This window comes from Colias philodice, chromosome 26, assembly GCF_061535455.1.
Source record: "Colias philodice isolate Cphi_HAF_F1 chromosome 26, ilColPhil1 Martin Lab GWU primary, whole genome shotgun sequence".
NCBI lineage: Eukaryota > Metazoa > Arthropoda > Insecta > Lepidoptera > Pieridae > Colias > Colias philodice.
The window spans coordinates 8,979,844-9,007,553 of NC_143111.1; the positions used below are offsets into that span (position 1 = coordinate 8,979,844).

General features: G+C 37.4%; 1 protein-coding gene across 2 annotated transcripts; it reads left to right on the top strand.

The window, feature by feature from the left end:
- Nucleotides 1–1,300: 1,300 nt before the first annotated feature.
- Nucleotides 1,301–26,347, top strand: sol (calpain 15 small optic lobes). Of its 2 annotated transcripts, none has more exons than XM_089711376.1 (22): nt 1,301–1,628; nt 9,537–9,668; nt 10,553–10,611; nt 10,905–12,174; nt 12,716–12,856; nt 13,250–13,377; nt 13,810–13,927; nt 14,975–15,087; nt 15,662–15,755; nt 16,354–16,496; nt 16,852–16,964; nt 17,553–17,733; nt 18,032–18,231; nt 18,984–19,080; nt 20,348–20,529; nt 21,439–21,656; nt 22,874–23,038; nt 23,356–23,467; nt 23,736–23,940; nt 24,563–24,630; nt 24,999–25,141; nt 26,034–26,347. In XM_089711376.1, the coding sequence occupies exons 1-22, from the start codon at nt 1,387–1,389 to the stop codon at nt 26,230–26,232; spliced, it is 4,323 nt and encodes a 1,440-aa protein (XP_089567502.1). In that variant the 5' UTR covers nt 1,301–1,386; the 3' UTR covers nt 26,233–26,347. The 2 variants fall into 2 exon arrangements, with proteins under 2 accessions (XP_089567502.1, XP_089567503.1); XM_089711377.1 differs by having other exon boundaries at nt 16,855–16,964.
- The last annotated feature ends 1,363 nt before the right edge of the window (nt 26,348–27,710 follow it).

Here is a 27,710-nt window from a genome sequence, read left to right on the forward strand (position 1 = left end):
TTTATTATACCGCCATACTTCCTTGAACTGTACCGCACTGATCCGAGTAAAGACGGACAGGTGCACAAGCAATTCATCGGTTTTTTCATGCCACACCGGACCGTAAAAAATCGGAATGCCGGACAGTAAAATTCCTTGTAGTGCACAAGCGCCCTAACGATACATATTATTCCAAAGGCTTTTGATTTGAATAAAGGCAATGTCACGGTCAATGACACAAACGTAATTATTGCCAGAACAAGAGAAGCGATTAATTCAATCCTCACTAAATGATAAATCCGTCACAGACAGTAATTGCACTGTAAATCCATAATTGCAATTGACATGGAATGTTTGTGACATATGGACGTGTATTTTATTGTCCGGAATGGCGACAGTTGTGTTGGAAATTAGCACGAATTACAATTATTAAATTTTAATCATAAGTGGAAACTGCGCACTCGTTCGTTAGGCTTTATGAAATTACTAGATTTCCGCCCGCGGCTTCGCCCGCGTTTTCAAAGGAAAACCCGCATAGTTCCCGTTCCCGTGGGATTTCCGGGATAAAACCTATCCTATGTGTTAATCCAAGTTACCCTCTATATGTGTGCTAAATTTCATTATAATCGGTTCAGTAGTTTTTACGTGAAAGAGTAACAAACATCCATACATCCATACATCCATACATCCTTACAAACTTTCGCCTTTATAATAGTATTAAGAAGTATTAAGATAAGATAATATTTATCAGGTTTTGTTTGGCGAGTTAAAAAAAAAATACAATTATACATACCAATCAACTGGGTCCTCCTTTCTCACTTCTTAATCTTGTACTACAAACCTTTCTTCGCTACCCGCTAAAAATTTTTACCACGTTTTCACCCACATAACACAGATAAGGATAACACTGTTATAAAATTTAATGTAATATTCGCATTCAAATGAACTTCTATTTTTGTAGTAATTTATTATTATTATCGTGTTTAAATTTGGTATAAAATAATCAATTTTCTTCAAAGCGTATTTTAAAACAGCGCCATCTTTAAAAAACTTCAAGACAAAATGACACAACTTAAATTAAATGCAGCCAAAAAGTAAATGTTGTAATTCGATAGATGGCGCCAGTTTCGAAATTGAAATGTGTAAATTAACAGAAATGTTTCAGAAAATTTCCGATACTCCATTAAATTTTATAAATCTTTTCAGTTTTTCTGTAAGTAATTAATATATTTTACAAAATACAAAGTAATAATAAAATATTTTATTATTTATTTAACTGGTAACATTGTTTAAAAAAAGTTATATACAAACAACATGGTGGATCAGCTGTTTTCATTTCTTCTAAGCCGCAAGTTATTTCTCTAAAACGGCGTATTGTTATGGTTTCATAGCCATGTGTGAATTAAAATGGGCTCAATCGCATCTGTGCTGCAATGGCATTGTCAAGCGTGTGGTCAGATCAATCCAACAGAGAGTGTAAAGTGTTTAAAATGTGGTACAAAAAGGGTTTCGAGTCATGACACAAATTTACAAAAACAATATTATACGGGGGATTCTTCATCGGAATACGCTTCTCGTACGGAAAAAAGCGGCGGTACAACACCCGGATCAGAAGCTATTGTTATACCAACAACAGATAACTTCAATCGGTATGTTTTTTATCCAATATATTGACATGAGTGTTCATTGTTGCTCGTGTCAAACCGTATCGATTTTTCTTTGGACCATATTTAGGTTATATTCCCTTTGTATTTTAAAGTTGCGTGTGACAATACGTAGCCCTTGATATAAATTATCGATTTATATTCTTAGCAACGCGACCGTGTGTCATAATTTCGTTAAAAATGTAACTTTAGAGGGAGTACCTATACGATGATTATAGGTATGTATTAAATTTTAATTTATCGAAGTGTAAATTGGAATATAATTATTTTATGTAAATAATTATTTATAGCACTTTTCATTACAATCAAATGATCATTACATTTAATAATGAAAGCCTACAAGGTCATAGTTATTAAGCCTTTAATTTCTGTGTGAACTAATGCTTTTAAGAATACAAAAAAAGCTGTGAAAATAACTGGCTGCTATTGTTTTTGATTTCTTGATTGGTTGTTGCATTTAAAGCTAATGTATCAAAGTCCTTTGTTGTTATGGGTGACTGATTCCAAGCATTCATTGTCACATAGGCCTTGTTGAAAGAATACTATATTACTAGAATGTACTGTATGAAGTAAATTGATATTTTATGTTTATTGTGTGCATGTGTTGTGATTTCTGTGTGTAACTAAAACAAAGCAAGAGGTAAAGATTAATCCAATATTGTATGATAGTGTCTCATTAGTAGTTAAAGTTTAAATGTATCGGCTAGTTAAATGAATATCTTCAGCACAACTATCAAATAAAGATATTTTATGATAACAAAAAGGTGTTCAATTTTTTTATAAATAAATTTATTATATACCTAATGGGTATACAAGTCTATGTTTAACATAAACAAAGACAGTTATTTTTTTAGTCACACATTGATAGGTATTACATTTGCTAAACAGACATTCATGTAATAAATACTGTTTCATTACAAGTATCAATTAGTGTAAGTCCTGGATATTTGATATAGTCCACAAGGTATCAAATAACTCATTAATCAGTCTGAAAAATGAAAAAAAAATGAAAAATATATTTATTTAAAAACCATATGTTTTTACACAGATACACTTTGATTGATGTTGCACACTTTACACATATTGGCTTAATCTAGGTTTATTAAAAATGGATTACCTATAGTACCCACACTAGGCAAGCCTGTATCGTGGGCACTGAGACGTTTTACCAAAAAAACAAAATTAGATGTCCTCGGTATGATCAACGCTTATATCTTACACGTACAAAGGCATTTTATCACTTATAAGCTACAGGAAAATAAATACTGAAGATACTAAATAATACAATTAACATAATATTTTATAAAATAAATAAATATATTTATATATACATATATATATAGATAATGTTTATATAACAATAAATATAATAAAATATATGAAATAATATAGGTGCCGATTATACTCAAATTAAAATTAAAATAATGATGCAAGAAGATTTTCTGTTGATACGTAGTTCAGAGAATTAAGGTAATTAGTTACGATGATCTTTGCTTTTCTAGAAGTACAGTTTTTAATATTACAATTGGAGCTAATTTTATTATAAATAAATATACCAACAAATGGATTGAAACGCTTAGCAAAAGAAGTATTTACACGAACATTTGGTATTTTGTAAATACGCTTTCTCACATAATTCTTGTAATTGGGAGAGGTAATGACCCATTTGTGCGTCGATATAAATTTTTCAAGGATAAAAAGTTGGCGAACTGTAAGAACACTAGCGTCTTTATAAAGGTCAAAAGTAGGGTATCTAAAAGGTTTTTGTAACATAGTCTTAAGTACCGCTCGTTGAGCCCTCTCAATACGAATTAGGTTTGTCTTAACGGCGCCTCCCCACGAACCAATGCAGTAAGTAATTAGTGATTGGCATAACGCGAAATATATAGTTTTGAGCAATTTGAAATCGGCAGATCGGCGGAGTTGCTTCATAATGAAAATGATTTTACGCACGCGATCAGACAGAAGATTTATATGATTCTTAAAACTTAGATTTTGATCCACCAAAACACCTAAGTACTTGACAACTTCAACTCTTTCAATGTATTGAGGTGCACATTCGTCAGGAGATACATTTATTAATTCGATCAGTGATGGGGCGGACGCAGAAGTCTTATGAAAGCAGACAAAATTCGTCTTGTCTAGATTCAGGGTCAATAAGTTACGTTCGAGCCAAGAGTTTACCTGTATCATTCCCTGCCTTGCAGCTAATACTGCCTCATCCCAGCTGCCACCGTGAAAAGTGATAGCAGTGTCATCCGCATAACAAAGAATATCAGCACCGCTAAGTGGGAGGTTGTGAATATCATCCATGTAAAGAATGAAGAGAGTGGGACCCAGGATACTGCCTTGGGGAACACCGTAATTAACTTCTTTCGTGGCACTAACACTCTCTCCAATCTTCACACATTGAAGTCTCCCTCTGAGATAACTTTCGAACCATAGCAGTGCATGTCCCCTGACACCTTTATTATCAAGTTTTCTAAGCAGCAGCGGGATAGAAACAGTGTCGAAGGCCTTAGCAAGGTCGAGAAAAACACTGAGACATGCGTTCTTTTTGTCCAAATGTGAAGATATTATAGATGTCAATAGGCTTACAGCATCTGACGTACTTTTTTGACATCTGAAACCGAACTGACGAGATGATAGAAGATTATTGGACTCTAGAAACTTGGTAAGTCGGGAGTTAACAATTTTCTCAAGGATTTTCGAAAAAACACCTAAAAGTGATATCGGCCTATAATTATTGGGATTGTCACGAACTCCTGTTTTATAAATCGGGCAAACTGCAGCAACCTTCCAGCTATTAGGGAAAATACCGAGTGATAGGCTTCGATTATATATTGACGTTAAAGGATATAGAATTTCTTCCCGAATCTGTTTAATTAGTGAATTATTAAGGCCATCAATGCCAGGTGATTTTTCATTCCGTAATTGTAAAATAAGGTTTTCAACTTCGGATGTATCCGTTGGACTCAAAAAGAACGATTTTGCTGGGATATTGTTCGATTTAATACTTGAAGCTAACGTGTCTTGAGTAATTTGTAATTTATTTAAAATATTAGTAGCATATGATTCACCGACAGAGGTAAAATGTTCGTTACATATATTAAGAGATTCTGTAGTTCCATTTTTATTGATATTTAAGAGATCTAAAGGCTTATTTTTGTGGTTATCTATATGTAACAAATATTTTTAACTACATTCCAGAGCTTTTTGGGGTTTCCTACACTAGATTTTAGGATATTGGCTTCATACTCGCGTTTCAGTTTTTTCAACAGATTATTAGTAAAGTTACGATAACGGTGGTAGACATGGAGTAATACTGCATCGAGAGGGTTTCGTTTAACTTGTGAAGACGATCTCTATGGCGTATGCAACGTAAAAGACCGGGAGTTATCCACGGCTTTAAAATATATTTTGATCTGGAACAATAAATTTTTTGAGTATGTTTATGAATAATTGTTAGTAGTGTTTCTGTAAATGTCTCAACCAAAACATGTATATCATCTATAGCCAATACTTCGGACCAATTCACTGTTTTTAGTTCGTTTTTGATGAGATCTATATTTCTTTTAAACATAAACTTTGTTGGTGTTTGAGTTTTTATCTTCCCCAGTCTCATGCCAACCATGACAGTATCGTGATCTGTTATATCAGTTCCACAAACTAATCCCACAACAGCTTTGTTCGTTTTCACAAAAATATGATCGAGACACGCCCCTTCTCTTGTAGGCTGTGTAATCGCGGGAGCAAGACCAAATTCTGCTAAGATACATAAATAATCATACCACCAGGAGTTTGCAGACTGTGCCAAAATGTCAATGTTAATATCACCCGCCAAAACCAAATATTGAAAATTTAGTGTTGAAAGATGCATGTGTAAGGTATCAAGAAATATTGAAGGATTTCTGAAGGACGGGGAGCGATAAATACCCAATATGCAGGTTTTTTCATCCAGCACAAGCTGCAAACAATTTGCATCGTCGATTAAAGGTTCCGACACTGAAACGCTCAGGGCACTCCGTACATAAGCCACAACTCCACCGTTTTGGTTAATGAACTTACTGGATTTATATGCAGTGTAATTAGGTAGTATAGGAATTTGCAACAGATCATTGAGCCAACATTCAGTGAGTATAATAACATCATACACTATATTTAAGCGTTTTAATGCTACAATTAAACTATCGAAGTTTTTATTTATGCTGCGAATATTTAACGAAAAAATTTTTAAATTATATTCACTTGTAAGATAAGTTCTGCATGATTCAAGGTTAGAAACAGTGTTACATTTTATTTTATACGAATCTAAGTCTATTGCAATATTATTCGCAGCCATTTAAAATGATTGTTAAAATCCATTTGATTATTAATTTTATGTATAGAGAAAAAAGTGAAAATAATTTTTTAAAAATGCAAAGAACATTTTTTCTCGCCTGGCGATTATATTGTAGCAAATTTGTGTATGTACAAAACTGTATTAATAGTATAATATTATGAATTTCTATAGTAAAAATTAATGTGAGATAATATAATATTTTATGTTTATAATAAATACAATAAAATAAATACATATAAAAATAGATTATAGATTGTAATATATACATTAGTAGTTGGAACAATACAAAGTTATACACGGTTAACATATTTCGATGAATAAATAAGACAAATAGGATTATTTTCAGACTAATTGAACAATAAATTAGACTTTTACAATTGAAAGATAATGAAATAATAATTTTATTACTACGGCTGACTAGGGACCTGTTTGTCTGTGTTAAAAATATTGGCCAGAACGTCTCGCGACCGGATATGAATGGCGCTTTTCCCTTCGCGCTGTCTAACATAAACATTTCCGTTACTGCACCAACAGAAGGCATAACCGAAGTTCTTATATAGACTTCGAGCCTCACGAAATAAAATTCGATTATCTTTGGTTAATCTTTCGTTTATATAAATCTTACAGGCATCTCCGGGTAAATTAAAATCTGCACTACTAATGTTTTTTCTTGATTTTGCGGCTTTCAATATCTCGTCGCGCTTCGAACGGCGAAGTAATCGGACAACAACGGGACGAGATAGCTTATTGGTATTGTTAGGGCCCTTCTCCTTCGAAATACGGGGACCCACTCGCATTGCCCAGTCTATGTCTGCATCGCTTAGTTCCACGCCGACTTTTCGAGCCGCTAACAATGTAATATGCTGAAGGTTTTCGTGAGAAGTCTCCGGGATACCGGCTAATTCAATTTCATTACGTAGATATTGTTGCGCTTGAAGGTTTAATTCGCATTGAAGATTAGATATAGTGACTTTCAGGTCATTAATCTGCCCAGAGTTACATTCCAAAAGCTTGATACGCGATTCGCTTGTATTAACCTTCTCCTCAAGTTTATCAAGGCGCTCGTTACAAAGTATCAACGATTGAGTAGCGTCTTCTAATTTCAGCTTGACGGAGGAAAGTTCCTGGGTCAGACGACGAATTTCGGTAGTGAGTTCCTTTACCTCTTCACCCGTCACCGTCGCAGCGGCCGTATCTTTTTTACGCATCGTAATAAAATTAGAGTCGCTAGTGCACCTCACCGGGGTATTGCTATTATCACCCCCTCTCTTTTGGGCCGAAGAGCAGTTAGGGCACTCCCATTTGCTTTTATGTTCTGCGGATAATCCACTCACGTCAATACATAATGGACAAAATTTTTTTCCACAGACCGCAGACGAACATTTGACGAAGTTGTTATCCTTAAAAGATTTAAGGCAACCGGAGCACTTCATATTATTAACTTAATAATATATAAACTGTGACGCCGTGATTTTTTTACAATATACTTCCGTGTCAGTTCTGCGGAAGCTTATCTTTGCCGCGCGTTGACTCGTAGCGCACGGCAAGCGGCCGCACGGAGATGTCACCCGGTCGCTCACAGGACTTACGTGCGGTAATCGCTTGCACGGAGATGCTGCCGCAGGACACTACCCGACACTTTATTAATTGCGAAAGAATCACTTTACACACTAAATTGATTGAAATTTTATATATAATTTCATTAAATACTTGTTGCACTGTTCTTGATCGTTCACACAGAGTTTATTTTAGATAAATATTATGGAGAAAACTTGTTTAAACAAACTTTTAGAGCACTAAATGATTATTAAATACGGAGCTTATACAGAGACCAAGTTAACGATTTGACCGAGGAGGAGAGAGTCTGTATTGAACATGTGTGTATGTTTGTGTGTATATCTAAGACTGGGTTAATTATTTAAATGTGTGAAGCTTTGTAGCTGCACTTTGCTAGTATGGGAAAAAGAAGTGAATTTATTATGTGAGTTGTGTTGGATAGTGTAAACTTACATTCATGTATTACATGCCTAAAATGATATACTTTTAGAAAAAGTATTTCAGAAGAATAAGAACTGAGTGTGTTTGTTGGTTGATTATAACATTACATTGGTGATTGAGTGTGAGATAAGCATTCATACTGTTTTTTTACAGTGCAAGGTCAACTTAGTTAAAAACACACACATTGTTGTAGTTTGCTTTTTCAAGGGATTGTGTAGTGTAATAAAAACTTTCACATATGGATTTCAATTATGTAATGTCCCAGCCACACTATGCTACTCGTCCTGCTACTCGTCCTGCTCCTCGTCCTGCTCATCGCGCTGCCGCTCGCCTCGACATTGCCGTCTGGCCACACACTGCTCTACTCGCGCGATTAATCGCGACGCTCTTCACTAGGGATGGGTCGTCGACGTATTTTTCATCAACGAGACTAGATCGTTAAATGTCGTTCATCAACTAGTCGTTCAACTAGTTAAAATCTTCGACTAGTCCATGTGTAAAATAAATAACTATTATTAAATAAATTCTTAAAACAATAAATTCTAATCTCAATAAAACAATTAATAAATGTTTATGCTTTCTTACAAAAATTATACTCCCTAAAAAAAGTATTACTAAAAAACTTATTATCGTTTGTTTTTATAGTTTAAATTCAAAACATTGGTCTTGTAAACCAAAAATATATTTTTTTTATAACTTCAAAGAAAAGAATTTATTCTTATCAATAAGACTGTTTAGCCGTTGAGTGTACTTAAAGACGGTTTATTTAACTAGTCCGTTGATTCCATGACGCCCATCCCTAATTCGCACTCGTATTGCCAGTCCTTTGACTCGCGCGCAAAAGCCGACAAAATAGGAAGCAGTGAGCAAGACGATGAGCACGACGAGTGGCATGACGAGTAACGTGGCCACACTACGTCCCTGCCTACTTCCCTCGTCACTTCCCATACCACTCGTCGAGTCGTGTGGCTGGGGTATAAGGTTTTATAGTGGACGGTTGAGTGTAAGCTTATTGTCAGTACCTATGCACTAAGCTCTCACAATCACATGGGATATATGGGTTCCAAAGTGAATTGTTTGACTCTACTTGTATCTTCAATTTTTGTTGTAAAATTTTATTTATGAAAGAAGTAAAATCTAGGTAGTTACTGAATTGATAAAAAAAATGTGATAATTGGAGTATACACAGCTATGCTGTTGAGCTTAGACACTCACACAATACTGATTTTCAGTCTGCTTGCGTGTTTTACATTTTGAGGTTCAGTACTTGGCTTCATTCATTTTTATATTGCGGAGTCTAAAGCAGGCTACTCACATACCTGCCGCAGAGGCAATATTGGAACAATATCGGTTGGACTGAGCAATTTTATTGTTCTCTTAGTTGCCCCTGCTTGCCTATAAACATCACAATTAATATGCTTATTACGGGTGTAATCCCAATATTGCCCCGGCAGCAGGTAGGTGAGTAGCCGGTTTAATATATGTTTTTTCTTTCTTTGTTTTACAATAGAATTTATGTATTTCTTTTATGGATGTAAACATAATTTCAACAGTGGATGGTCGAGCGTGGGCTCCGCGCCGGGTGCGAGCCGCGCGTGGCGGTGCGCGTGCGGGCTACGCAACGTGTCCGCGTCGTGGCGATGCGCCGCGTGCGACTCGCTCGCTTTGCACGCGCCTGTTTACAGGTATACATGTTTTAGGTACTAGCGGTTCATGCCCTTACTCATCAACATTAAATAAAATGTTGATTTACGTTTTTGATGTGAAACATCTCTAGGTCGATATGAAGAATGAAATAAAATAACAAATTTAATTCTTTTAAATTTTTGGTTAGTTCGATTCCCAGTCGAAGCAAGTAAATTTTCTTTTTAAAAATTAAAGAATGTTTCCTTTCGCAAAATTTATAATCTCCAGTATTACTTACAAGTACTTTCCCTCCAGGGCCCATCGAAAATTTCCACACCGCATATACAAAGTCTATATGAAGAAATCTGTTATTTTGTGCATATTACTTTTACAAAATAATGTCGATGTTTCACATCTGCCAGGTGTCCCGTGACGGCTCATATTTTTCTTTCTCTTCAAGTTCCTTCCTTATAATTAAAAAAAACCGGTAAGAAATAGCCGACTCATTTTATGATTGCTCTTCATATTCCATCTCATAACAATTGATGGTTGAATTGAAGTGCTAGAAAGCAAAGCAATCATTTTATTAATTTGTAAAAAATGTCTTTAGTCAATTCAGTGTTCCACCAATACGTAATTGGATAAGTAATACAATTACTTTGTAAAAAATGTCTTTAATCAATTCAGTGTTCCACCAATACCGAATACGTAATTGGATAACTAATACAATGGTTTTTAAGCATTTGATTCATCTACTTATGTAATTGGTCACATTGTTTTTGTTCAATATTAACTAGATGCTCGTGAGAATCTTTAAATGGTTCATGGTCAAGTATGTATTCAGCAGCTGGTTAAAAAACAAAACTAAATAATTGTGTATTCAATTGTGTATTCAATGCATGCTTGGAATGTTAATAATAAGATTTGGTTATCTTGATTCCAGATTATCTGATGATGAAGAACAAGCTGCAGGGATGACGGACAAAGACAAGTCTGATAAAGGTAATATAAGTAAATATTTAAACTATGTAAATAAATATAATATATTAAGAATAAATATCTGGACAGGTGGTTATTTCTGCTTATAATGTACAATAAAAATGAATAAACATACTTTATAACAATAAAATAATTCATTTTTTTCATCAACTATTGATAAACATATAATGTTATGATATAGCTTGCTGATAGTGTTAAATAGTTAGTTTTATCTATAAATTTGATCACCTTCAAGCTTTTGAATGAAACGAAAACTTAAAAATTGAAATATAATGACATTGTTTATTTATTTACAGACAGTATGATAAGGTCCAACACCCTGGCTGTGCCGTCGTATAAGCCCTCGTCCAGTTACTCCGATGGCCGCCGTTTGAATCTCGACCTGCAGTCGTTGCGTTTGTCCCCCACTCAGCTCACGGACCAGGCGCACGGTGTCACACGCTCCCTGTCTCACGGCTCTGTGATCAATTCCCAGCACAAATGGTGGAACATTGAAGAAACAAGGAGCACAATCAGCAGACCCACGAGTTTAATGGTCTCCGAGAGATACGGGTGCCACGCGTCAACATACAACCCCAGAGAATCGTTCTTGAGGAGTCTGCATACGGTGACAAGAAGACCGAAAAAGTGTAATGAAAGCAAATCAAATTGGGAGCTGAATTACGTGAAGGAATATCAAAGGGAGCAGAGCAGAGCGCTGCATTTGAAGAAATGGGCGTGCAGTAAGTGTACATTAGAAAACTCGGGGATTAGAACGCACTGTGAAGCCTGCTTGTCCCCAAGAATATCGCCGTTAGCGAGAATTCCTAACACACGTGGTCTCAGTGTTACGACTTTAGGAAGGCACGAGACATTTAATCGCGATGGAGGAGCTACATCGTTACCCACATCTGGAGGGGTAATGATAACTGTCCCTGATTGGCCACAGACAGATGGGAGTTTAAGAGAATCTTTGAAACGGTCCGTCAGTGCGCAGAACTCTCCAGAAATAAGGCCGACGTACCGTCGCTCGTTTTCAGAGCAGACGAGTGAAAATCGGCCGATTGGAAAAGTCATATCCAGTAGACGGAGCTTGAATGATTATCAGAAGTCATTAGAGAGCTACTGCGGCTCGCTGAAGGACGAGCGACGGGAAAGCCTGGCGGAGAAGAAAATTGACGAATCGAACGCAGAATTGGTAGACAAAGAATGTAGTTGGGACACGAACGCCGAGGGTGTGATATACGCGTTGCCCAATAAGGGCAAATACAAAGACTTGAACCTGCAGTTACAAGTGAACAATAATGGTACAAGATACTCCTATGTGTCGGTTCAAGATACGAAAACAGTGATGTCGAATTCGCAGAACGAGGCGTTGTATTCGAATGATATTGGTGATGGGGACTACGCTAGGATAGATGAGCTGTTAGGCGCGGAGAACTGTCTGTCGCCGGTCGGTGAAAGTAATTTAAGGACTTCTCATATCGGTGCGAAGGAAACCGGCAAAGTGTTCAATATGTTGCCGTCGATGGGCAAAGTGTCGCATAATCCGCGGGAGCCGTCTAAAGTGCCTTCAACACAAACTTCGTGAGTTACAATTTTGATTATGCTAATGTTTTAATGTGTCCGAACTGAGAAATTTTGTCTAAATGTAAAATAGGATAAACTTTTGTAATTTTGTATCATCCAATCATTCATACTCGAAAATATTCATCCATTCATTTTTAGTCATAAACTGACGACTGAATGCCATAAAACCAAAAATATCAAATTTATTCTTTGTGTTGCCAGACAAAAATCAATAATCATATTGCCAGCTCCATGATCACTCTAGTTTCTGAACATAATGATAATATCTTTATATCTATTTTAAAAAATGTAAAAAATCTTGTTCTTTTGACGTGATAATGTTTTTAAAATCGTTTTAGTCGGGTGACACGTTCAGAAACTTGTGTCACACCAAAACCTCACGAGCGCGATCGCAGGTATAACGAGGGAGAGACGGACCGATCTCCCGTCTCATCTCGAGCGCTGCCACCAATAAGACGTTATCACGTAAACATCTCGATCGTAAACCTACTTTACAAACAACCAATTTTTTAAGTTTTTTCTATATTATATTCTGCAGTCGCGAAACCAGCGGTCGCATGTGGCAATGCAGCGAGTGCTGGTTCGCGTACAACGCGTGGGGCTCACGCTGTGAGGTGTGTCGCAGCGTGAGACCGCCCCACGCTACCACGCTGGCACCCACGCCGCAACCTAACGCTAGGTATTATTTATTTAATAGCTACTATATCTCTAAAAAAACTTTTAAACATTGCGAAAAAATCTAAGATTTTTTATTAGAAACCACTTTTGAGTTCAATTTTTCATATCTTTATAAATGTTATGCTATTCAAATAAGAATTTGTTCAATTATTATTATTCACTGGGACGTCCGAGCACGACATCTATATAAAAATCATAATGTGATTCTTTCGTTGACGTGATAAAAAAAAATCATAAATAAGTGGGCTTAGCTGTTACGTGTACATGTATTTTAATTAACAACTTGTTTTCGTTGAAAAATTTGACAATTTGATTTAAATTATATAAATGGTCCTTCGAGTCCATACATTATCTCTATTCATACATTATCATATAAAAAAATTGTCGATTACAGATTAAATACAACAGAAGCAAGCGGCGCGAAGGCTGAATTAAATCGACCGGATCAGCCAAAGAAGCTCACAGTGCCTATCGCTTCTCTGGACCATGATTTGAACAGTGATGAACTGCTTTTCGCTGTTGGTGAGTTGAAGATGATGTGTTTTCTACTATAATGTGTTGTGAAATGATTATTTCACAAAGAAGGAAAATAATCTTTGCTTTGAATATGTTTCAGTTGATTTTATAATGTGACAAATTTCTTTCAACCCTTCTTTGTAGATAATACTTACAATTATGTGTTACCTAATCGTTGTAGAAAATATTTTCTGTACCTTTGGTTAATAATCTTTTCTGTCTAGAAGTGGTTGTTGCTTTCGCGCTAAGATCGCGTTTTGTGCTTTTCTGATGTTCGTGTTTGTATTAATTTTATCTCTACAGTTTGTTGCACAAACGACTTTTGTTACGATTTTGATTTGATAATCTCTCGTTTTTTCCGTTTGCCCCATTTAATTTTAAGAGAAATTTTGTTTTGTAGTGTTTTTGGCAATAAATTTATTTTCTTTCTTTTTTTAGACACGTCCACGCCAGCCGAGTTGACGTGGTCGTGTTCCCGCTGCACGCTGGTGAACGAGGCGAGCGCGAGCGTGTGCGCCGCGTGCGCGGGCTCCAAGCCCACTGCGCAGACCTACTGGTGAGCCGCTCTGTTGTATAGTACTCGTCATGTAAAAAGAACGCTGGATGAAAGTGATGGGGTGTGTTTTGGCATGTATCGAGTTTAGCACGAAAGTTATTTGCTGCTTATTTTATTTTTGAAGTAGGCTCTCGAGTCGTGGCTTCGCAACTACATATGTGTTATTCTTATACCACCTCATAACAACAAATAGACCAATAAATCGCCAATGCGCAGCTTAACCGTCAGCGTTCTTTTTACATGACGCGACCTATAGCCCCCCTTTAAAGTGAAGTGAAGTCCCATGTCCCCTAGTGGGGTAAGGGGCAGATGCATTATACATCTGTTTCACTGATCGATTTTCTTTAGGGACAAGTAGGTGATCAGCCTTCTGTGTCCTACCAACCCGAGACATTTTTTTTTCTTCGTCTCCACCGGGAATCGAACCCAGGACCCCTCGGTGCTACGCTCACGCGTCAACCACTGTACCAAGGAGATGGTCACCCCCGGTAGCCCCCCCTTACACGAAAGAAAAACATGGAAAAAATAAAATACGTGTGGCACTCGAGTAAAGCTATTGCAATGTATCCTATCGCTGTGCCGGTTGGAGTGGGAAGTGTTAGGTTTTTTCGTTACGGAATTTTTACAGTCGGTCGCCGCGCTGAAAGTCTGAAATAAAAGCTATGCAATAGCTTAAAAAAGATCGGAGTCCTTTATCAGCCTTTATCAACAGCTGTGCTCCGCGGTTTCACCCGCGTGGCTCCGCTCCTGTTGGTTATAGCGTGGTGATATATAGTCTATAGCCTTCCTCGATAAATGGGCTATCTAACACTGAAAGAATTTTTTAAATCAGACCAGTAGTTCCTAAGATTAACGCTTTCAAACAAACAAACTCTTCAGCTTTATAATATTAGTACAGATAAGTAACAAATGGGATGTTAGAATGTTAAGTTCGATAACAGCGACATCTGCCAAACTATACTTGGCCAAATTGATCGATTATCGATAATAACTCTTCATAATATGTATTTGTCAATATTTTTTTTTATATTAATTCAATACCTACAGGTCGTGCAGTTCATGTACGCTACGTAATCCCGTATCTGCGAATCTCTGCTTGGCTTGCAAGACGCCGCCCGTGCCGAAGCATGCAGTGCCAACTGATAACCACGTAGCGGCTGGTGAGTGAGATAGCATATGTGTCTTTCTTTGTGTTAGAGCGGGTAGGTTAGTTAGGCCTGAAAGTAAGCCGGCTCGAACGACTACTTGCCAGGCGGCTGGTGGGTATTATAGCGTAATTTAGTTAATAAAATGAAAAATCCGACTCGAAGGACCATCTGCCTTGATGCTAATTTTTTTCTTTCATATAGGAAATAGGTCGTAGTAATGCAAAGAATCCTCTCTATTTCTCTACCCACTGAACATATATAAGAGATAAGAAGATAAATTATTCTTTCTTTATTCTAATAAAAAATAATAACAAAATGCACTTTTAAAGACTATAAAAAATATATATACGCTCGAATTGAGAATCTCCTCCTTTTTTTGAAGTCGATTAAAAATAACAAGCATAAAGATTGAAAACTGAAAATATAATAAAATGCACATGTATGATCTGTACTTGAACGCGTGTCGCAGTATTTCGCTTCAATATTTCTACTATAATTTGTCGCTAGCTTATTACAACCTTTCTGTGCATTACATGCAACATTTCTTACAATATTTTAGCTAACAAGTTATTTATTTCTGTTATAGCGGGGCGAAGTCCTTCACCCAGACGTGGAGCCCGAGGTACTCCGGCGTTGCCCCGCCGTGGTTCACGACATAAAACACCTCCTCCTGATGCTAAGTAAGTATCCTTTAGGTTCGATACAAAATAAATTAGATTATATTTTATTACAAAATAATAACTGCACAAATTTTTTGTCTTTGTTAATTTTGTCGTATTAGCAATATGCAAAATTTTCTTTAATTTTTGTGTCGTTTGTCTATTGGACATTATATGTTTTATATCGATATTTTTGTAATATATTTTAATAAGTATGTTACATAAACAGAAATGGATAATTGGTGGTGCGTAGCATTAAAATTGCGATTGAACAATCATCCTAAATATTTGTATTAATAATAATAGTTAAAAAAAACTAAAAACACGCTTTTAGTTCGGTTTTCTATAAAACGCGTGTTTTTTATTTTTTTTTAACTATTATTTATTTTATCAAATTAGTGTATTGTCATCGGTCCTAAATAAATCTACAAAGTTTGAACGAAATCTGGCCGTTTAAAGTGGGTCAAAATCGCGCCCAAAGAAGTCGGTTACAAACATACAGGTGAAGCTAATATAAAGCGTGTATTTAAATTAAAAAAAAATGCATTACCGTTTTTATGCTCTGAAATATAAACAAAATACGACCCTATCCCCATTAACATAGAGTCGCAAATTCCAGGCCAGAAACAACAGAATGGCCGTGCTCCGAGTGCACGTATATGAACAGTGAGAGTGCTATATCGTGCGAGATGTGCCAATCGCCCAAAACTAGGTTATTGCCAGCAGCCCCAGATCAACCTAGCTTGGATGATGATGACTCACGTAAGTGTATATGTTTTGTATTTATACACTTTGTATTGTATTGTCGGCTGTTTTTCTGGATTTGTTTAACGTACATATTATATGACATAATTTCGATATTTATTATTCAATTTCTGAGTTAACCATATAAATAAGCGACGTTAGTGAATTATGATTCAAATCTCTAATGGAGTTGTTAAAGTAGTTCAATGTTGCATGTGGAAGTTTAGTTGGCATTCTAAAATACCTTATTACATAGCTAGTTTTTACGGTGGTAATTTTAATTTTTAATATATGTAAGGCCAAAAGATGTACTTGTTTCTAAAGTTAAGTTCCTCCTTAAAGTCGCAACTAAGAAAGGCATTTCTTCCGATAGCAGAAGGTTCGGACGGAGAGAGACAAGAGAGCACTCCGATGGAGATATTGCGCTTGAGAGAGGAGAGTCACGCGTGGACCCAGTGGCAAGAGGTTCTGGCGCAGTGTGCTGCGGTAAGTTGTAAAAATTACTGATATTTTTTTTGCTCTACTATAAAAAAATATTTTTTTACTTTGCAATGTGCGGCGGTAAGTTGATACGAAATACTGCTTTTCTTGCTCTGATATAAAAAAAGAATTAAAATTGTTGTTTTTTGTATCTCTGAGTCGATAAGAGGTCGCTGTATATTTAATCGTCTTATAAAGACAGTTAATTTGTTTTAATTAAAAAATAATAGTTGTTGTTATCTTATTCTTTGCGACGAATTTGCTCGATGTGCACGGAAATAATTTTGAAAAGCACATTTAGTAACTTTTGTTCCTTTCTTATAAAACCCTAAAACATTCATACGTACTCTACCATTTATATTTTTTGCCTCACACATTGGTCCCTTTATCAATTTTACTTACCTTTGATAATATATATTGAAGTGAAACTTCTTTCGGCGCCTTGAGAGCGAAATTTCAAGGTAATAATACCGTCGCGTCATAGAGTAAGGCGACGGTATCTTTGAAAGAAGTTTCACTTCACACGTGTGCCTTTATAGTATTTTTTTTGTTTAACGGCAATTTTATATTAAAACATTGAATTGTGTCTTCCAGACGGGCGAGATGTACGTGGACGAATCGTTCCCAGCATCCGCTCGATCTCTATACTACAATGGCGCCGGTGAGAGCGGTGCTGCAGCGAGATGGCTCCGTCCGCACCAGATACACGTGGACGCGGATCACAGACTGCCCTGGGCGGTGTTCCGGGATCCCAGACCTTCGGATATATCGCAGGGTAAACATATATACATAGTTAGAATTAAAGTAAAAGTAATTTCCTCCCATAATGTAAGGTATGGAGAAATGATATAAATATCCCCCCAGTGTCTAGGGATAGCAAGAGTTTTCAATACAAAAAATAGAAAGAAAACATTATCTTACAATACTATAAATTAAGTAATAAAAATACGTTCCAGATTCTGTTGTTAGTAATGTGTTCAGTGTTAACAGATATTATGTACCCGTGATGTTTTGCAGACTATAATTGAAATTACGCTTAAAACTATCATTAAATAAACATTATTTATTTGCAGGTGTACTCGGCAATTGCTGGCTATTATCAGCGCTTGCTGTCCTCGCGGAACGATCAGCGCTGGTTCGCAGCGTAGTTGTTCGCGCTGAACCCGAGCGTGGCGCTTATCAGCTGCGACTGTGCAAAGATGGCCGCTGGCTGACGCTCACGTTGGATGATCAGCTGCCGTGCAATAAAAAGGGACATTTGGTGTATTCACAGGTGTGTGTGTGTGTTGTGACGTATACGTAAATAAAAATAGAAGTAAAGTTTCCTTGAAAAATTCAACTTGATTATAAAGTTGTCTTATAATTAGATAAGTGGAAAGTTTGGTTTGTGTGCGTAATCACTCACATTTTTAATTGTTACTTATTAATATTACTCTAGCCGTGAGAATCTGTAATGGCTTATTGTGATTGTATCATATTATGACTATTTTTTATAAATAGATTGAGCTGTACATTCTCCTAAAATATAAAAAAATGCATTTATCAGAACAACAAATTGCGGGATTATATACAGGGTGTCCCACTATTGGTATACTAAGCGCGAAGGAACTTGTAGTTTTGCATACACTGATCACGTAAAAAATACTTAAAAAAAAAATTACGTCCAAAATTTTTTGCTAAATTTTTCCTGAAAATCCATGTTTTCTTCTCCAGCTTCGCGTAGCCGGCATAATACCGCTTCTCTAATATGAGCATTTTATCTATGAAAACATAATCTTAAACGATAGCTCACGTGCTGGTGGCAAAGTTGGGCGGCTCGCTTGTTATGGGTGTACACATAGAGTTTTAAGAATTCATCTTTCAAAAAAAATGCGTCTGGAATTTTTTAATTATTTTTTACGTACTCAGCGTATGCAAAACTATAACCTCCTTTGAGCTTAGTATACCAACAGTGGGACACCCTGTATACATTGAATATTTTAGAAGCTTCGTTTAATTTGAAGCTATAATGTTCTTTTATTACAGGCGAAAAGAAAGCAACTGTGGGTTCCGTTGATAGAGAAAGCAGTCGCCAAACTACATGGATGTTATGAAGCCCTGGTATCTGGAAGGGCGATAGAAGGTAATATAGTGCTAAAATTTGTGAGTTCAAAACGTCCTGTTCAAGATTTTCATAAACGTAATATAAATCGGTGTTTTTATTCTATCATATTTATACTACAATACACACGTGACACCGACACAATATATTATATACATGATAGATACGTGTTATTGATATACGTGTTACTAAGCCACACGTGTCACACTCTTAACGCGCAATGAAGTGGGCACGGGCCAGCTGGTTATTAATAGAAAGATCTGTGGTAAATCTAGTTATAAATAAAAAGGTGTATTTGAATTTGATATTTTATAGTCGGCACGGCGAACCTTGATTCCTATAACAGTTCGTGTTAGTGATGGGTCGTGTCGATACTTTACTATTTTATAGGCAAAGGCGAGGCCACGATTTAGACACGTCGTATAATATGTTTTTACAAATATTATAAACTGCATTTTTGACTAAGATTTTTTTAATGTGACGATTTTGGTATCTTTGAATTTTTTTCAAAGAAGTTTCACTTTTGACACGTGTGGTCGGCACTTTTTTTAACGAATAGAAAAATTTGCCTCGTCTAGGCAGAAGATACGGGTTTGACTTGCATGTCGTGATCGTATTTTTGACGTGACAACGTCTTATAGTTCGAAAAAGCCGGCTGCACCCCCTAAAAAACATGACTCATGCGGCGTTACCTCGCTCTGAGGCGTTCCATGTAAGGCTTGAAGTGCAAGCGAGAGCGCGGAACGAGCGACAAAGAAGCACAATCGGACGTTGTCACGTTCAACTATCGTCAGTAAACCGACTTTACAGACCAAGAAGCTTATATCTAATACACTGGAGATTGCACTATGACCATTAACTTGTAACAAGAAAATATGACGTTGAATGACGCCTGTATGTTTTTTTATCCCTTTCACACCATCTTGCCAAGTTAGGTGTGTTGTTCATACTGAAATCTCCAGTGTATTAGATATAAGCTTCTTGTTACAGACAACCAATTTTTGAAGTGAAAACTTCTTTAGCGGCGTTGAGCACTTTTCCTGTAATGTTTATAAAATCTTAAACTCGCGTCAGGACACGTGACCTGATCGAAAAAGCGTAAGACGGATACCATTCCAAAATATCAAACATGCTCAACGTTAATAATCAAGTTTTCACTTCTGCCGGCACTCCCGGAGTGCAACCCGTCTTTTTTTTTTCATGTGTGTGGTGTAATAAAGGTCTGTGCACGCTGACGAGCGCGCCGTGCGAGTCGGTGTCTTTTTTTATTCTTAAAAAAAATCTAAAGGTCTGTGCACACTGACGGGCGCGCCGTGCGAGTCGGTGTCGCTGCAGGCGGGCGGCGCGGGCGGCGCGGCGGGCGGCGCGCCGCTGGAGCAGCTCGACCGCGACCTCGTGTGGGCGCAGCTGCTGTCCTCGCGCCAGGCCTGCTTCCTCATGGGCGCCAGCTGCGGCGGCGGCAACATGAAGGTGACCTTGTACTTATATATCGGGGAAAAATTGAGTTGGAAGTTAAAATAGCGACGTTTTTATGTCAGATAGTGTTAAATTTTATTTATTTACGTTTTGAAAGATGTCGTGTAGCTGTATTTTTTCGTGACAGAGCAAGCAAAACAGCAGGTAGACCAATTACTAATGGTGGTCCAAATGTTTGTACCTAACTTACAAATTGTTCAATAAATAAAAAAAAATGTTAAGTGCTCATTACCGTCAATAAACAATTGTAACAATGGTACACGTACTTTGCTGGTGTTTTAAAGAAAATATGATTAACTAGATTTCTGCCAGCGGCTTCGCTCGCGTTTCATAGGAAAACCCGCATAGTTCCCGTTCCCGTGGGATTTCCTCTTTATGTGTGCTAAATTTCATAATAATCGGTAATTCTGTAGAATTTGCGTGAAAGAGCACTCACACATCCTCACAAACTTTCGCATTTATAATTTTAGTAGGCTCGTTACGTCGCCAGTAACTAGGGTAAACACACGTCCGCTCACGCCCGAGGCTGCTGCGTGACTGTGCTCCCCACTACCCGTGAACCCGAGACATCCGGGGATATAGTACCTATACTTTACTCAAACACTACAGTAGGATAGTAGGATGACTTTGAAGTAGTGTAAACTGAATTGTGTGTGATAAGTGTGTGATATAATCGTGTAGATCGTAGTGCGTTCGCGTAATTGTGAAAAGTGAATTGTGTGTACATTTAAATAATTAAACTAATCAACTTTCTTTTTTAATATTTGCACACTCAATCAATGGGTAGAATGTATTAGCCACTTATTATTGTAATCAAAACATCTAAAATTTGTAACTACATTCTTGCAAATAAATGTAATTTGAATTTGAATTTAAATTTGATTAATATTTGCTTGTGTGCAGGTGGACGAAGAGGAGTACCAGCGGCTAGGCCTCCGCCCCCGGCACGCGTACTCCGTGCTCGACGTGGTGGAGCTGCCGGAGAGCCCGCCGGGGCGGCTGCTGCGCCTGCGCAACCCGTGGGGACACTACACGTGGCGCGGGCCCGCCCCGCCCGAGCCGCTGCGCAGTGCAGACCGGGATCAGGGCGTGTTCTGGATCAGCTTTGAGGATGTGCTGCGGTTGGTGTATCTTCTTTCTTCTTATTCAAATTCAAAATGATTTATTGTGATTCACTGGTTTGAGCTAACATTGTATGAGGTGATCCGCTGTGATCTGCCATGTGGCGTACAATTTAAAAAAAAATACGCGTGGCACTCGGGGACTGCCGCGGTAAAGCTATTGCATGCTATGCCTTCAAGCCACACCTCCGCGCCCGTCGGAGTGGGGAGCGTGAGGTTTTTCGTTACGTTCGTTATTTCTGGATTCGGCCCCGCGCTCTAGGCCCGCGATAGAAGCTATGCAATAGCTTAATACAATGTTATAAGCGGTGCGTATTCCGCGGAGTCCCATTGTTTGCACGGTAATTTAAGAGTCCTAATACAAAATTGCGCTGGACGAAAGCTAGTATTTTTACGTTTGAACGCGATCATCGTGTAGTCGAGTAGCAAAGGCTGAAAGCGCTCAAAGTGGAAACATTATAGGACCTTATTATCTCGTTATCGTCTACTCCACCAAATCTAATCTAGTATCGTGGGCTTCCCGACTACTACGCGCGGGAAAAACGTACTTTAGTAATTTTGTGTCTGACGGAGCAGCGCAACACGTCCGACTCCCTAAAGCGCGGAGCGCGGTCTGCCGTAACAGCGTTTGCGCTCCCGTATATAATCGAAAATTCTAGAGAACTTTAAAATATTCCATTACTTTCATAAATCATATAATATATATTTTTTTGATTGCAAATTTTAAGCATAAATCTATCATTTAATGTGTATTTTTTTATTTATTTTTTACTCTGTTGTATGTTTTAGAAATTCGACGCCAAATACACATAAAATTTCATCAAAGTCAGGCTATTTTAACTTAGATTTTCTTTGAATTTTTGAATTAAAAGTACTTAAATTGCCTCGAACATATTTTAGGATGTCTCAGTGTCTTTATTGTTGTAAATTTTATAAACTTCTTCTTTTAAATTCCGTGTAAACTACAAAGACACGAACGTCCCGCATGGAAAAAATTGAAACACGCCTCAGGTTATTGGCTATTAAACAAACTGGACAATGAATATCAATAAATTGTCTCGAACATATTTTAGATATTGAATGAATCTTTAATTTAAGATAATAAAACACATTGTTACTAATTTAGTTTTGTTAAACGAGCGCCTAAAGAATTACAGAAACAAGTCAAAATCACTCTAAAATCGATATGGACTCTTAATCATGCAATACCTTTCCAGATATTTCGACTGTATCGACATATGCAAAGTGCGTGCCGGTTGGCACGAGGTGCGTCTGGCTGGTATCCTACCGCCGATGTCTTCGACTCGACACTTAACCTGTTTATTGTTAACTGCGACACAACCTACTGAAGTGGATTTCACACTTTTTCAGGAAGGGCAGAGGTAATGTGTTGTTAATTTTTTTTAAATTTGCTTTTATTATTTTTTACTCGTTTATGTGTGGTCTATCGTCTTGTTGTTTTAATGGCAAAAAATTGCTTTATGTCTTTAATTAATATTGTATCAAATTAAAATCAAAGTCAAGTTCAAGTTGTGTTATAAAAATGTGTTGTCTCATGATACAAATTAAATGGTCCTTAAAATTTATGTAACAAGTACGAGAATTTTGAGTGTGACGTTTTTTATGCAGTACTTTAAATTGATAATAAATCCATATAAAAACCATAAAATTTCCATAACATAAAGTATTTATTTTACAGAAACTCAGCGAAAAGTCAACGTTCGCAACTCGATTTGTGCGTAGTTGTGTTCAGAACGAAATCCGGTCCAAGCGCACAGGTCGGCAAACTGGTTGCCCATAGTAAACGACAGGTATTTTTTAAACTACCTTCATGTGATTTTGATAAAGATTTTGATTATTTTTGTAATATTCAAACGTCAAGTAGTTGTAATGGATAAATTTTCAATTTTCAAATATAAAATAAAAACACTTTATTTTATGGCCTTAATGTTAAAAGTCAAGATCAAAGTACACGTTCATTATAAAACTATGCCTAATACACGAGTAGGCAGAGTTTTCCTTCAGAAAATTTTTTGCTCTTTGTAATGTGTGACAATGTCTAAATTCTCATTTTTACAGGTGCGCGGTTTCGTCGGCTGCCACAAGATGCTCGAAAAGGGTTTCTACTTGGTCGTATGTCTGGCTTTCAACCACTGGCACACTGGCCTAGAACTGGCCGATAGTTCTGCCTGGCCCAGACACGTACTGGCCGCACACTCGTCCAAACCACTGGCTGTTGAAAGACCTTCGTTGCATCCGCATATATTGGCAGACGCGATTATAGGTATTTATTATAGGATAAAAAGTAGCCTATGTCTTATTCTGGATCTTCAGCTATATACACACCAAATTTCATTGTAATCGGTTCAGTAGTTTTTATGTGAAAGAATGACAAACATTCATTCATCCTCATAAACTTTCGCATTTATAATAATATTATAATAGGATAGGTGTATTTATTTACTCTTTATTGTACAACAGTCTTATAAAATAAAAGTACAACAAAACCATTCAAAATGTACAAATGGCGGCCTTATGGCTCTAAGCCATCTCTGCCAGGCAACCTTCAGGTAAAGGACAGAGCATAATATACCAAAGGTTAGGAAGCCAAATAACTTATTATATTACCTACTAGATTTCAAAGAAAAACCCGCATAGTTCCCGTTCCTGTGCGATTTCCGGGAAAAAGTAGCCTATGTCTCATTCTGGGTTTACCTACATACATACTAAATTTCATTGTGATCGGTTCAGTAGTATTCGCGTAAGAGTAACAAACATCCATCCTCAAAAACTTTCGCATTTATAATATTAACAGGATATCCTTTTTTTTGAAGCGGATCTTAGTCGTCCAATATCGTATAAATTTAATTAAATAAAGGCTATTTTATTTAATTATTTATTTATAGGGCTGACCCTAGCGAGGGGGCAGCGGCATGAAGGCAGACAGGGCATGACGGCGTATTATTTGACTAAGGTATGTAAAAATATTGATTTTAAGTTCTTCTGTGAAGCAATTTACATGTGTATTTTTATATTCAATATCACACAATGTGGTGATGAGGGTATCGTCATTTTTTATGTCGAGGTTTAATTAGAAAATTGTAATTTACTTTTGTGTAGGTTTCGCCTTACAATTATTCACCAATTATTTTGCAAGATGCAAGACTTTTTTTTAATAAAATAAACACTGGTACAGATTGGGCTTTAAGAAGTATGAGCATTTTCATCGCTGCGTTGCACATTATTACTTTTAAAATAAAATTACGACTTCAGGTAATTTTGATTATGTATAATATTATATTCTACAAAATTTTACCTTTAATTTTATTTCAACATTCTCAGGGATGGGCTGGTCTGGTAGTAATGGTGGAAAACAGACATACAGACAAGTGGATACACGTGAAATGTGACTGCCAAGAGAGTTACAACGTGGTGTCGACGCGCGGGGAACTGAAGACTATAGACTCGGTGCCGCCTTTGCACAGGTAATTTTGATTATCATTTTTAAATGTAGTGAAAATCCTGTCTTTTTTCAATAAATTGAACCGTAGAGCTTAAATATTTGGAAATTGTTATGAATTTGTAAAGTCACTTGAGAAGTGACTACAAATTTACGGAAAATAAGTTTTGACTGACCGGTTGGCTTGGTTGGTAGTGGCCCTGCCTTACAAGCCTGAGGTCGTGGGTTCGATTCCCACCCGGGGCAAATATTTGTGTGATGAATGTTTGCTCTGTGTCTGGGTGTTAATTATCTATATAAGTATTTATTTAAAAATTATATATTTATGTTTATCAGCCATCTGGTTTCCATAACAAGCGAAAGCTTAGTATGGGATCAGATTGTGCCGTGTGTTAAAAAAAAAGAACTGGTGGAGGAAGGAAGGTAGAATTCGTCCATCGAAAAAGGGAGGTTCCTCAACCAGTCTACTCGACTGGACGGCCGTTTAGGCCCCGATAAAATATGATGTCGGAAAGTATATTTGCTCTGTAGCGAAAACATTTCGCTTGCGCGATTCATTACGAGGTGTCGCTACATCAAGGTTAACAAAGGTGTCATCCCACTAAGTTAAATAAACATCGTATGAACATGCACTATATAATTATTTTTAGTTTAGTGTTCGTGTGTGAAACGAAGTTCGCGTTGTCTCTCGCGTCATTTACAGATTAAATATACTTGATATCTGTGCTTGAAAACGTATAGCTCGCGCTTTACTTTTTTCTTGTATTCACTTTTCGATATGGCTGTCGATACTCGATTGTGAAATAATTTACAATATACGATGTGATTTAGTAACTGCGTTTTAATTCTCTGTCCAACATTTAGTAACATAAAAATGTATTTATTTTTAATTTTCCAAACGTATTCTACCATTTCAGACAAGTGATAATAGTACTAACTCAGTTAGAAGGCAGCGGCGGGTTTTCCATAGCGCACCGGTTAACACATCGGCTGGCTGCGGGCGGGCGGTTGCAGGACTGGGCGCCGAGGGACGATGAGCCGCACCACCACCCGCACCACCGCCCGCCCATCGCCAGGAGGTTATTGGGATTGCACGCCCCACGGCTCATCACATAGAGCACCAGCTATATCTAGAGAACTCTATGGCGCTCTATCTAGAAATCTCTATGGTAGATAGAGTCCACTAGACGCAGGAAGACTGCACGCGCTGCGGCCTATTTTACTGAGATGTTGATATAGAGCTGTGCACCGCCCGCTCTAGACTATTGTCACATAGAGCCGCATATACACCTTATACGTGGTGCAGTGTGCTCGCCATCCCCATCCCCGGCATCCTCGCCATCCCCATCCCCGGCATCCTCGCCATCCTCAACCCAGGCATCCTCGCCATCTCCATCCCAGGCATCCTCGCCATCCTCAACCCAGGCATCCTCGCCATCCTCTCCCTAGACATCCTCGCCATCCTCAACCCAGACATCCTCGCCATCCTCTCCCCCGACAACCTCGCCATCCTCAACCCAGACACCCTCGTCATCCTCAACCAAGACATCCTCGCCATCCTCAACCAAGACACCCTCGCCATCCTCAACCCAGGCATCCTCGCCATACTCACCCCCGGCATCCTCGCCATCTTCAACCCAGGCATCCTCGTCATCCTCAACCCAGGCGTCCTTGTCATCCCCATTCCCGGCATCCTCGCCATCCCCACGTAATAAATTACGTTATAAAGCACGTGGCTGTCGCTCTACTATTTACCGGACTTAGAAGTTAGAGCCAAATTCGTAACTGCGTATGCACGCGCGACGTAGATATACTCTCATATAAAACCCATGGGCAGTTTATGGGATTACCAGGGTTGTAGGGTCGTTTGGAGAGCCCCTGGATTTATGTAACTATCACAGGTCTGTAAAGCTGGCGATGAAAAATTTGTGAAATAAAAAAAAAACCGCCAGAATTTGTAGCTTTTTTGTTGCTAATTAGTTACTATAATGACGATTTCGTTGCTCAACCCGATCGCTGAAAATCGCACGCACTTGCAACTTAGAGAGCAAAGCTGCTCGCGATTTACTCTACCGCTGTTGGAGTTATCATTAACAAGATTAGAGAGGCGAATATCACCTGCAATTATACTTATACGTTGGCTTGACAATATGAACTTAAAAAGCCAAATTTATTAGCGATTGTTCACAAAAACCTTTGTGTTATTTAGTTTTAATTTTCTTGAAATTTTATTTCAAACTTTCTTTAAAACTATATTTGTATTAATTGATGTTACAAAATAGGTGCAACCTATAAATATTGAGACATGATTTTGAAAAGTCAATTTAAATTTCAACTCAATAAGGTCTAATTTGTCGAAATAATATGACAGACTTCGGTACCAGTGACTTACTATTGAAGTAAACTAATAAAGATCTTATTCTTAGAAGAATAAAGTTTTGAATATTATAAAAAAACTTGGATATGACGTTGCAATAAAGGTGAAAGTTTAATATTAAGATGTCTCTTTAAAGCGCATAGACAGAGAACGTATAGACTATAGACTCTATAATATAGAGCGTTCTCTACAAATGTGAAATAGTTGTGGAAATGTG

Coding starts and splice junctions, on each gene's coding strand:
- sol (XM_089711376.1), top strand. CDS start 1,387: ATGGGCTCAATCGCATCTGTGCTGCAATGGCATTGTCAAGCGTGTGGT. Junction 16,497..16,851: donor CTTGGATGATGATGACTCAC/GTAAGTGTATAT, acceptor TTCTTCCGATAG/CAGAAGGTTCGGACGGAGAG. Junction 17,734..18,031: donor ACCTTCGGATATATCGCAGG/GTAAACATATAT, acceptor ATTTATTTGCAG/GTGTACTCGGCAATTGCTGG.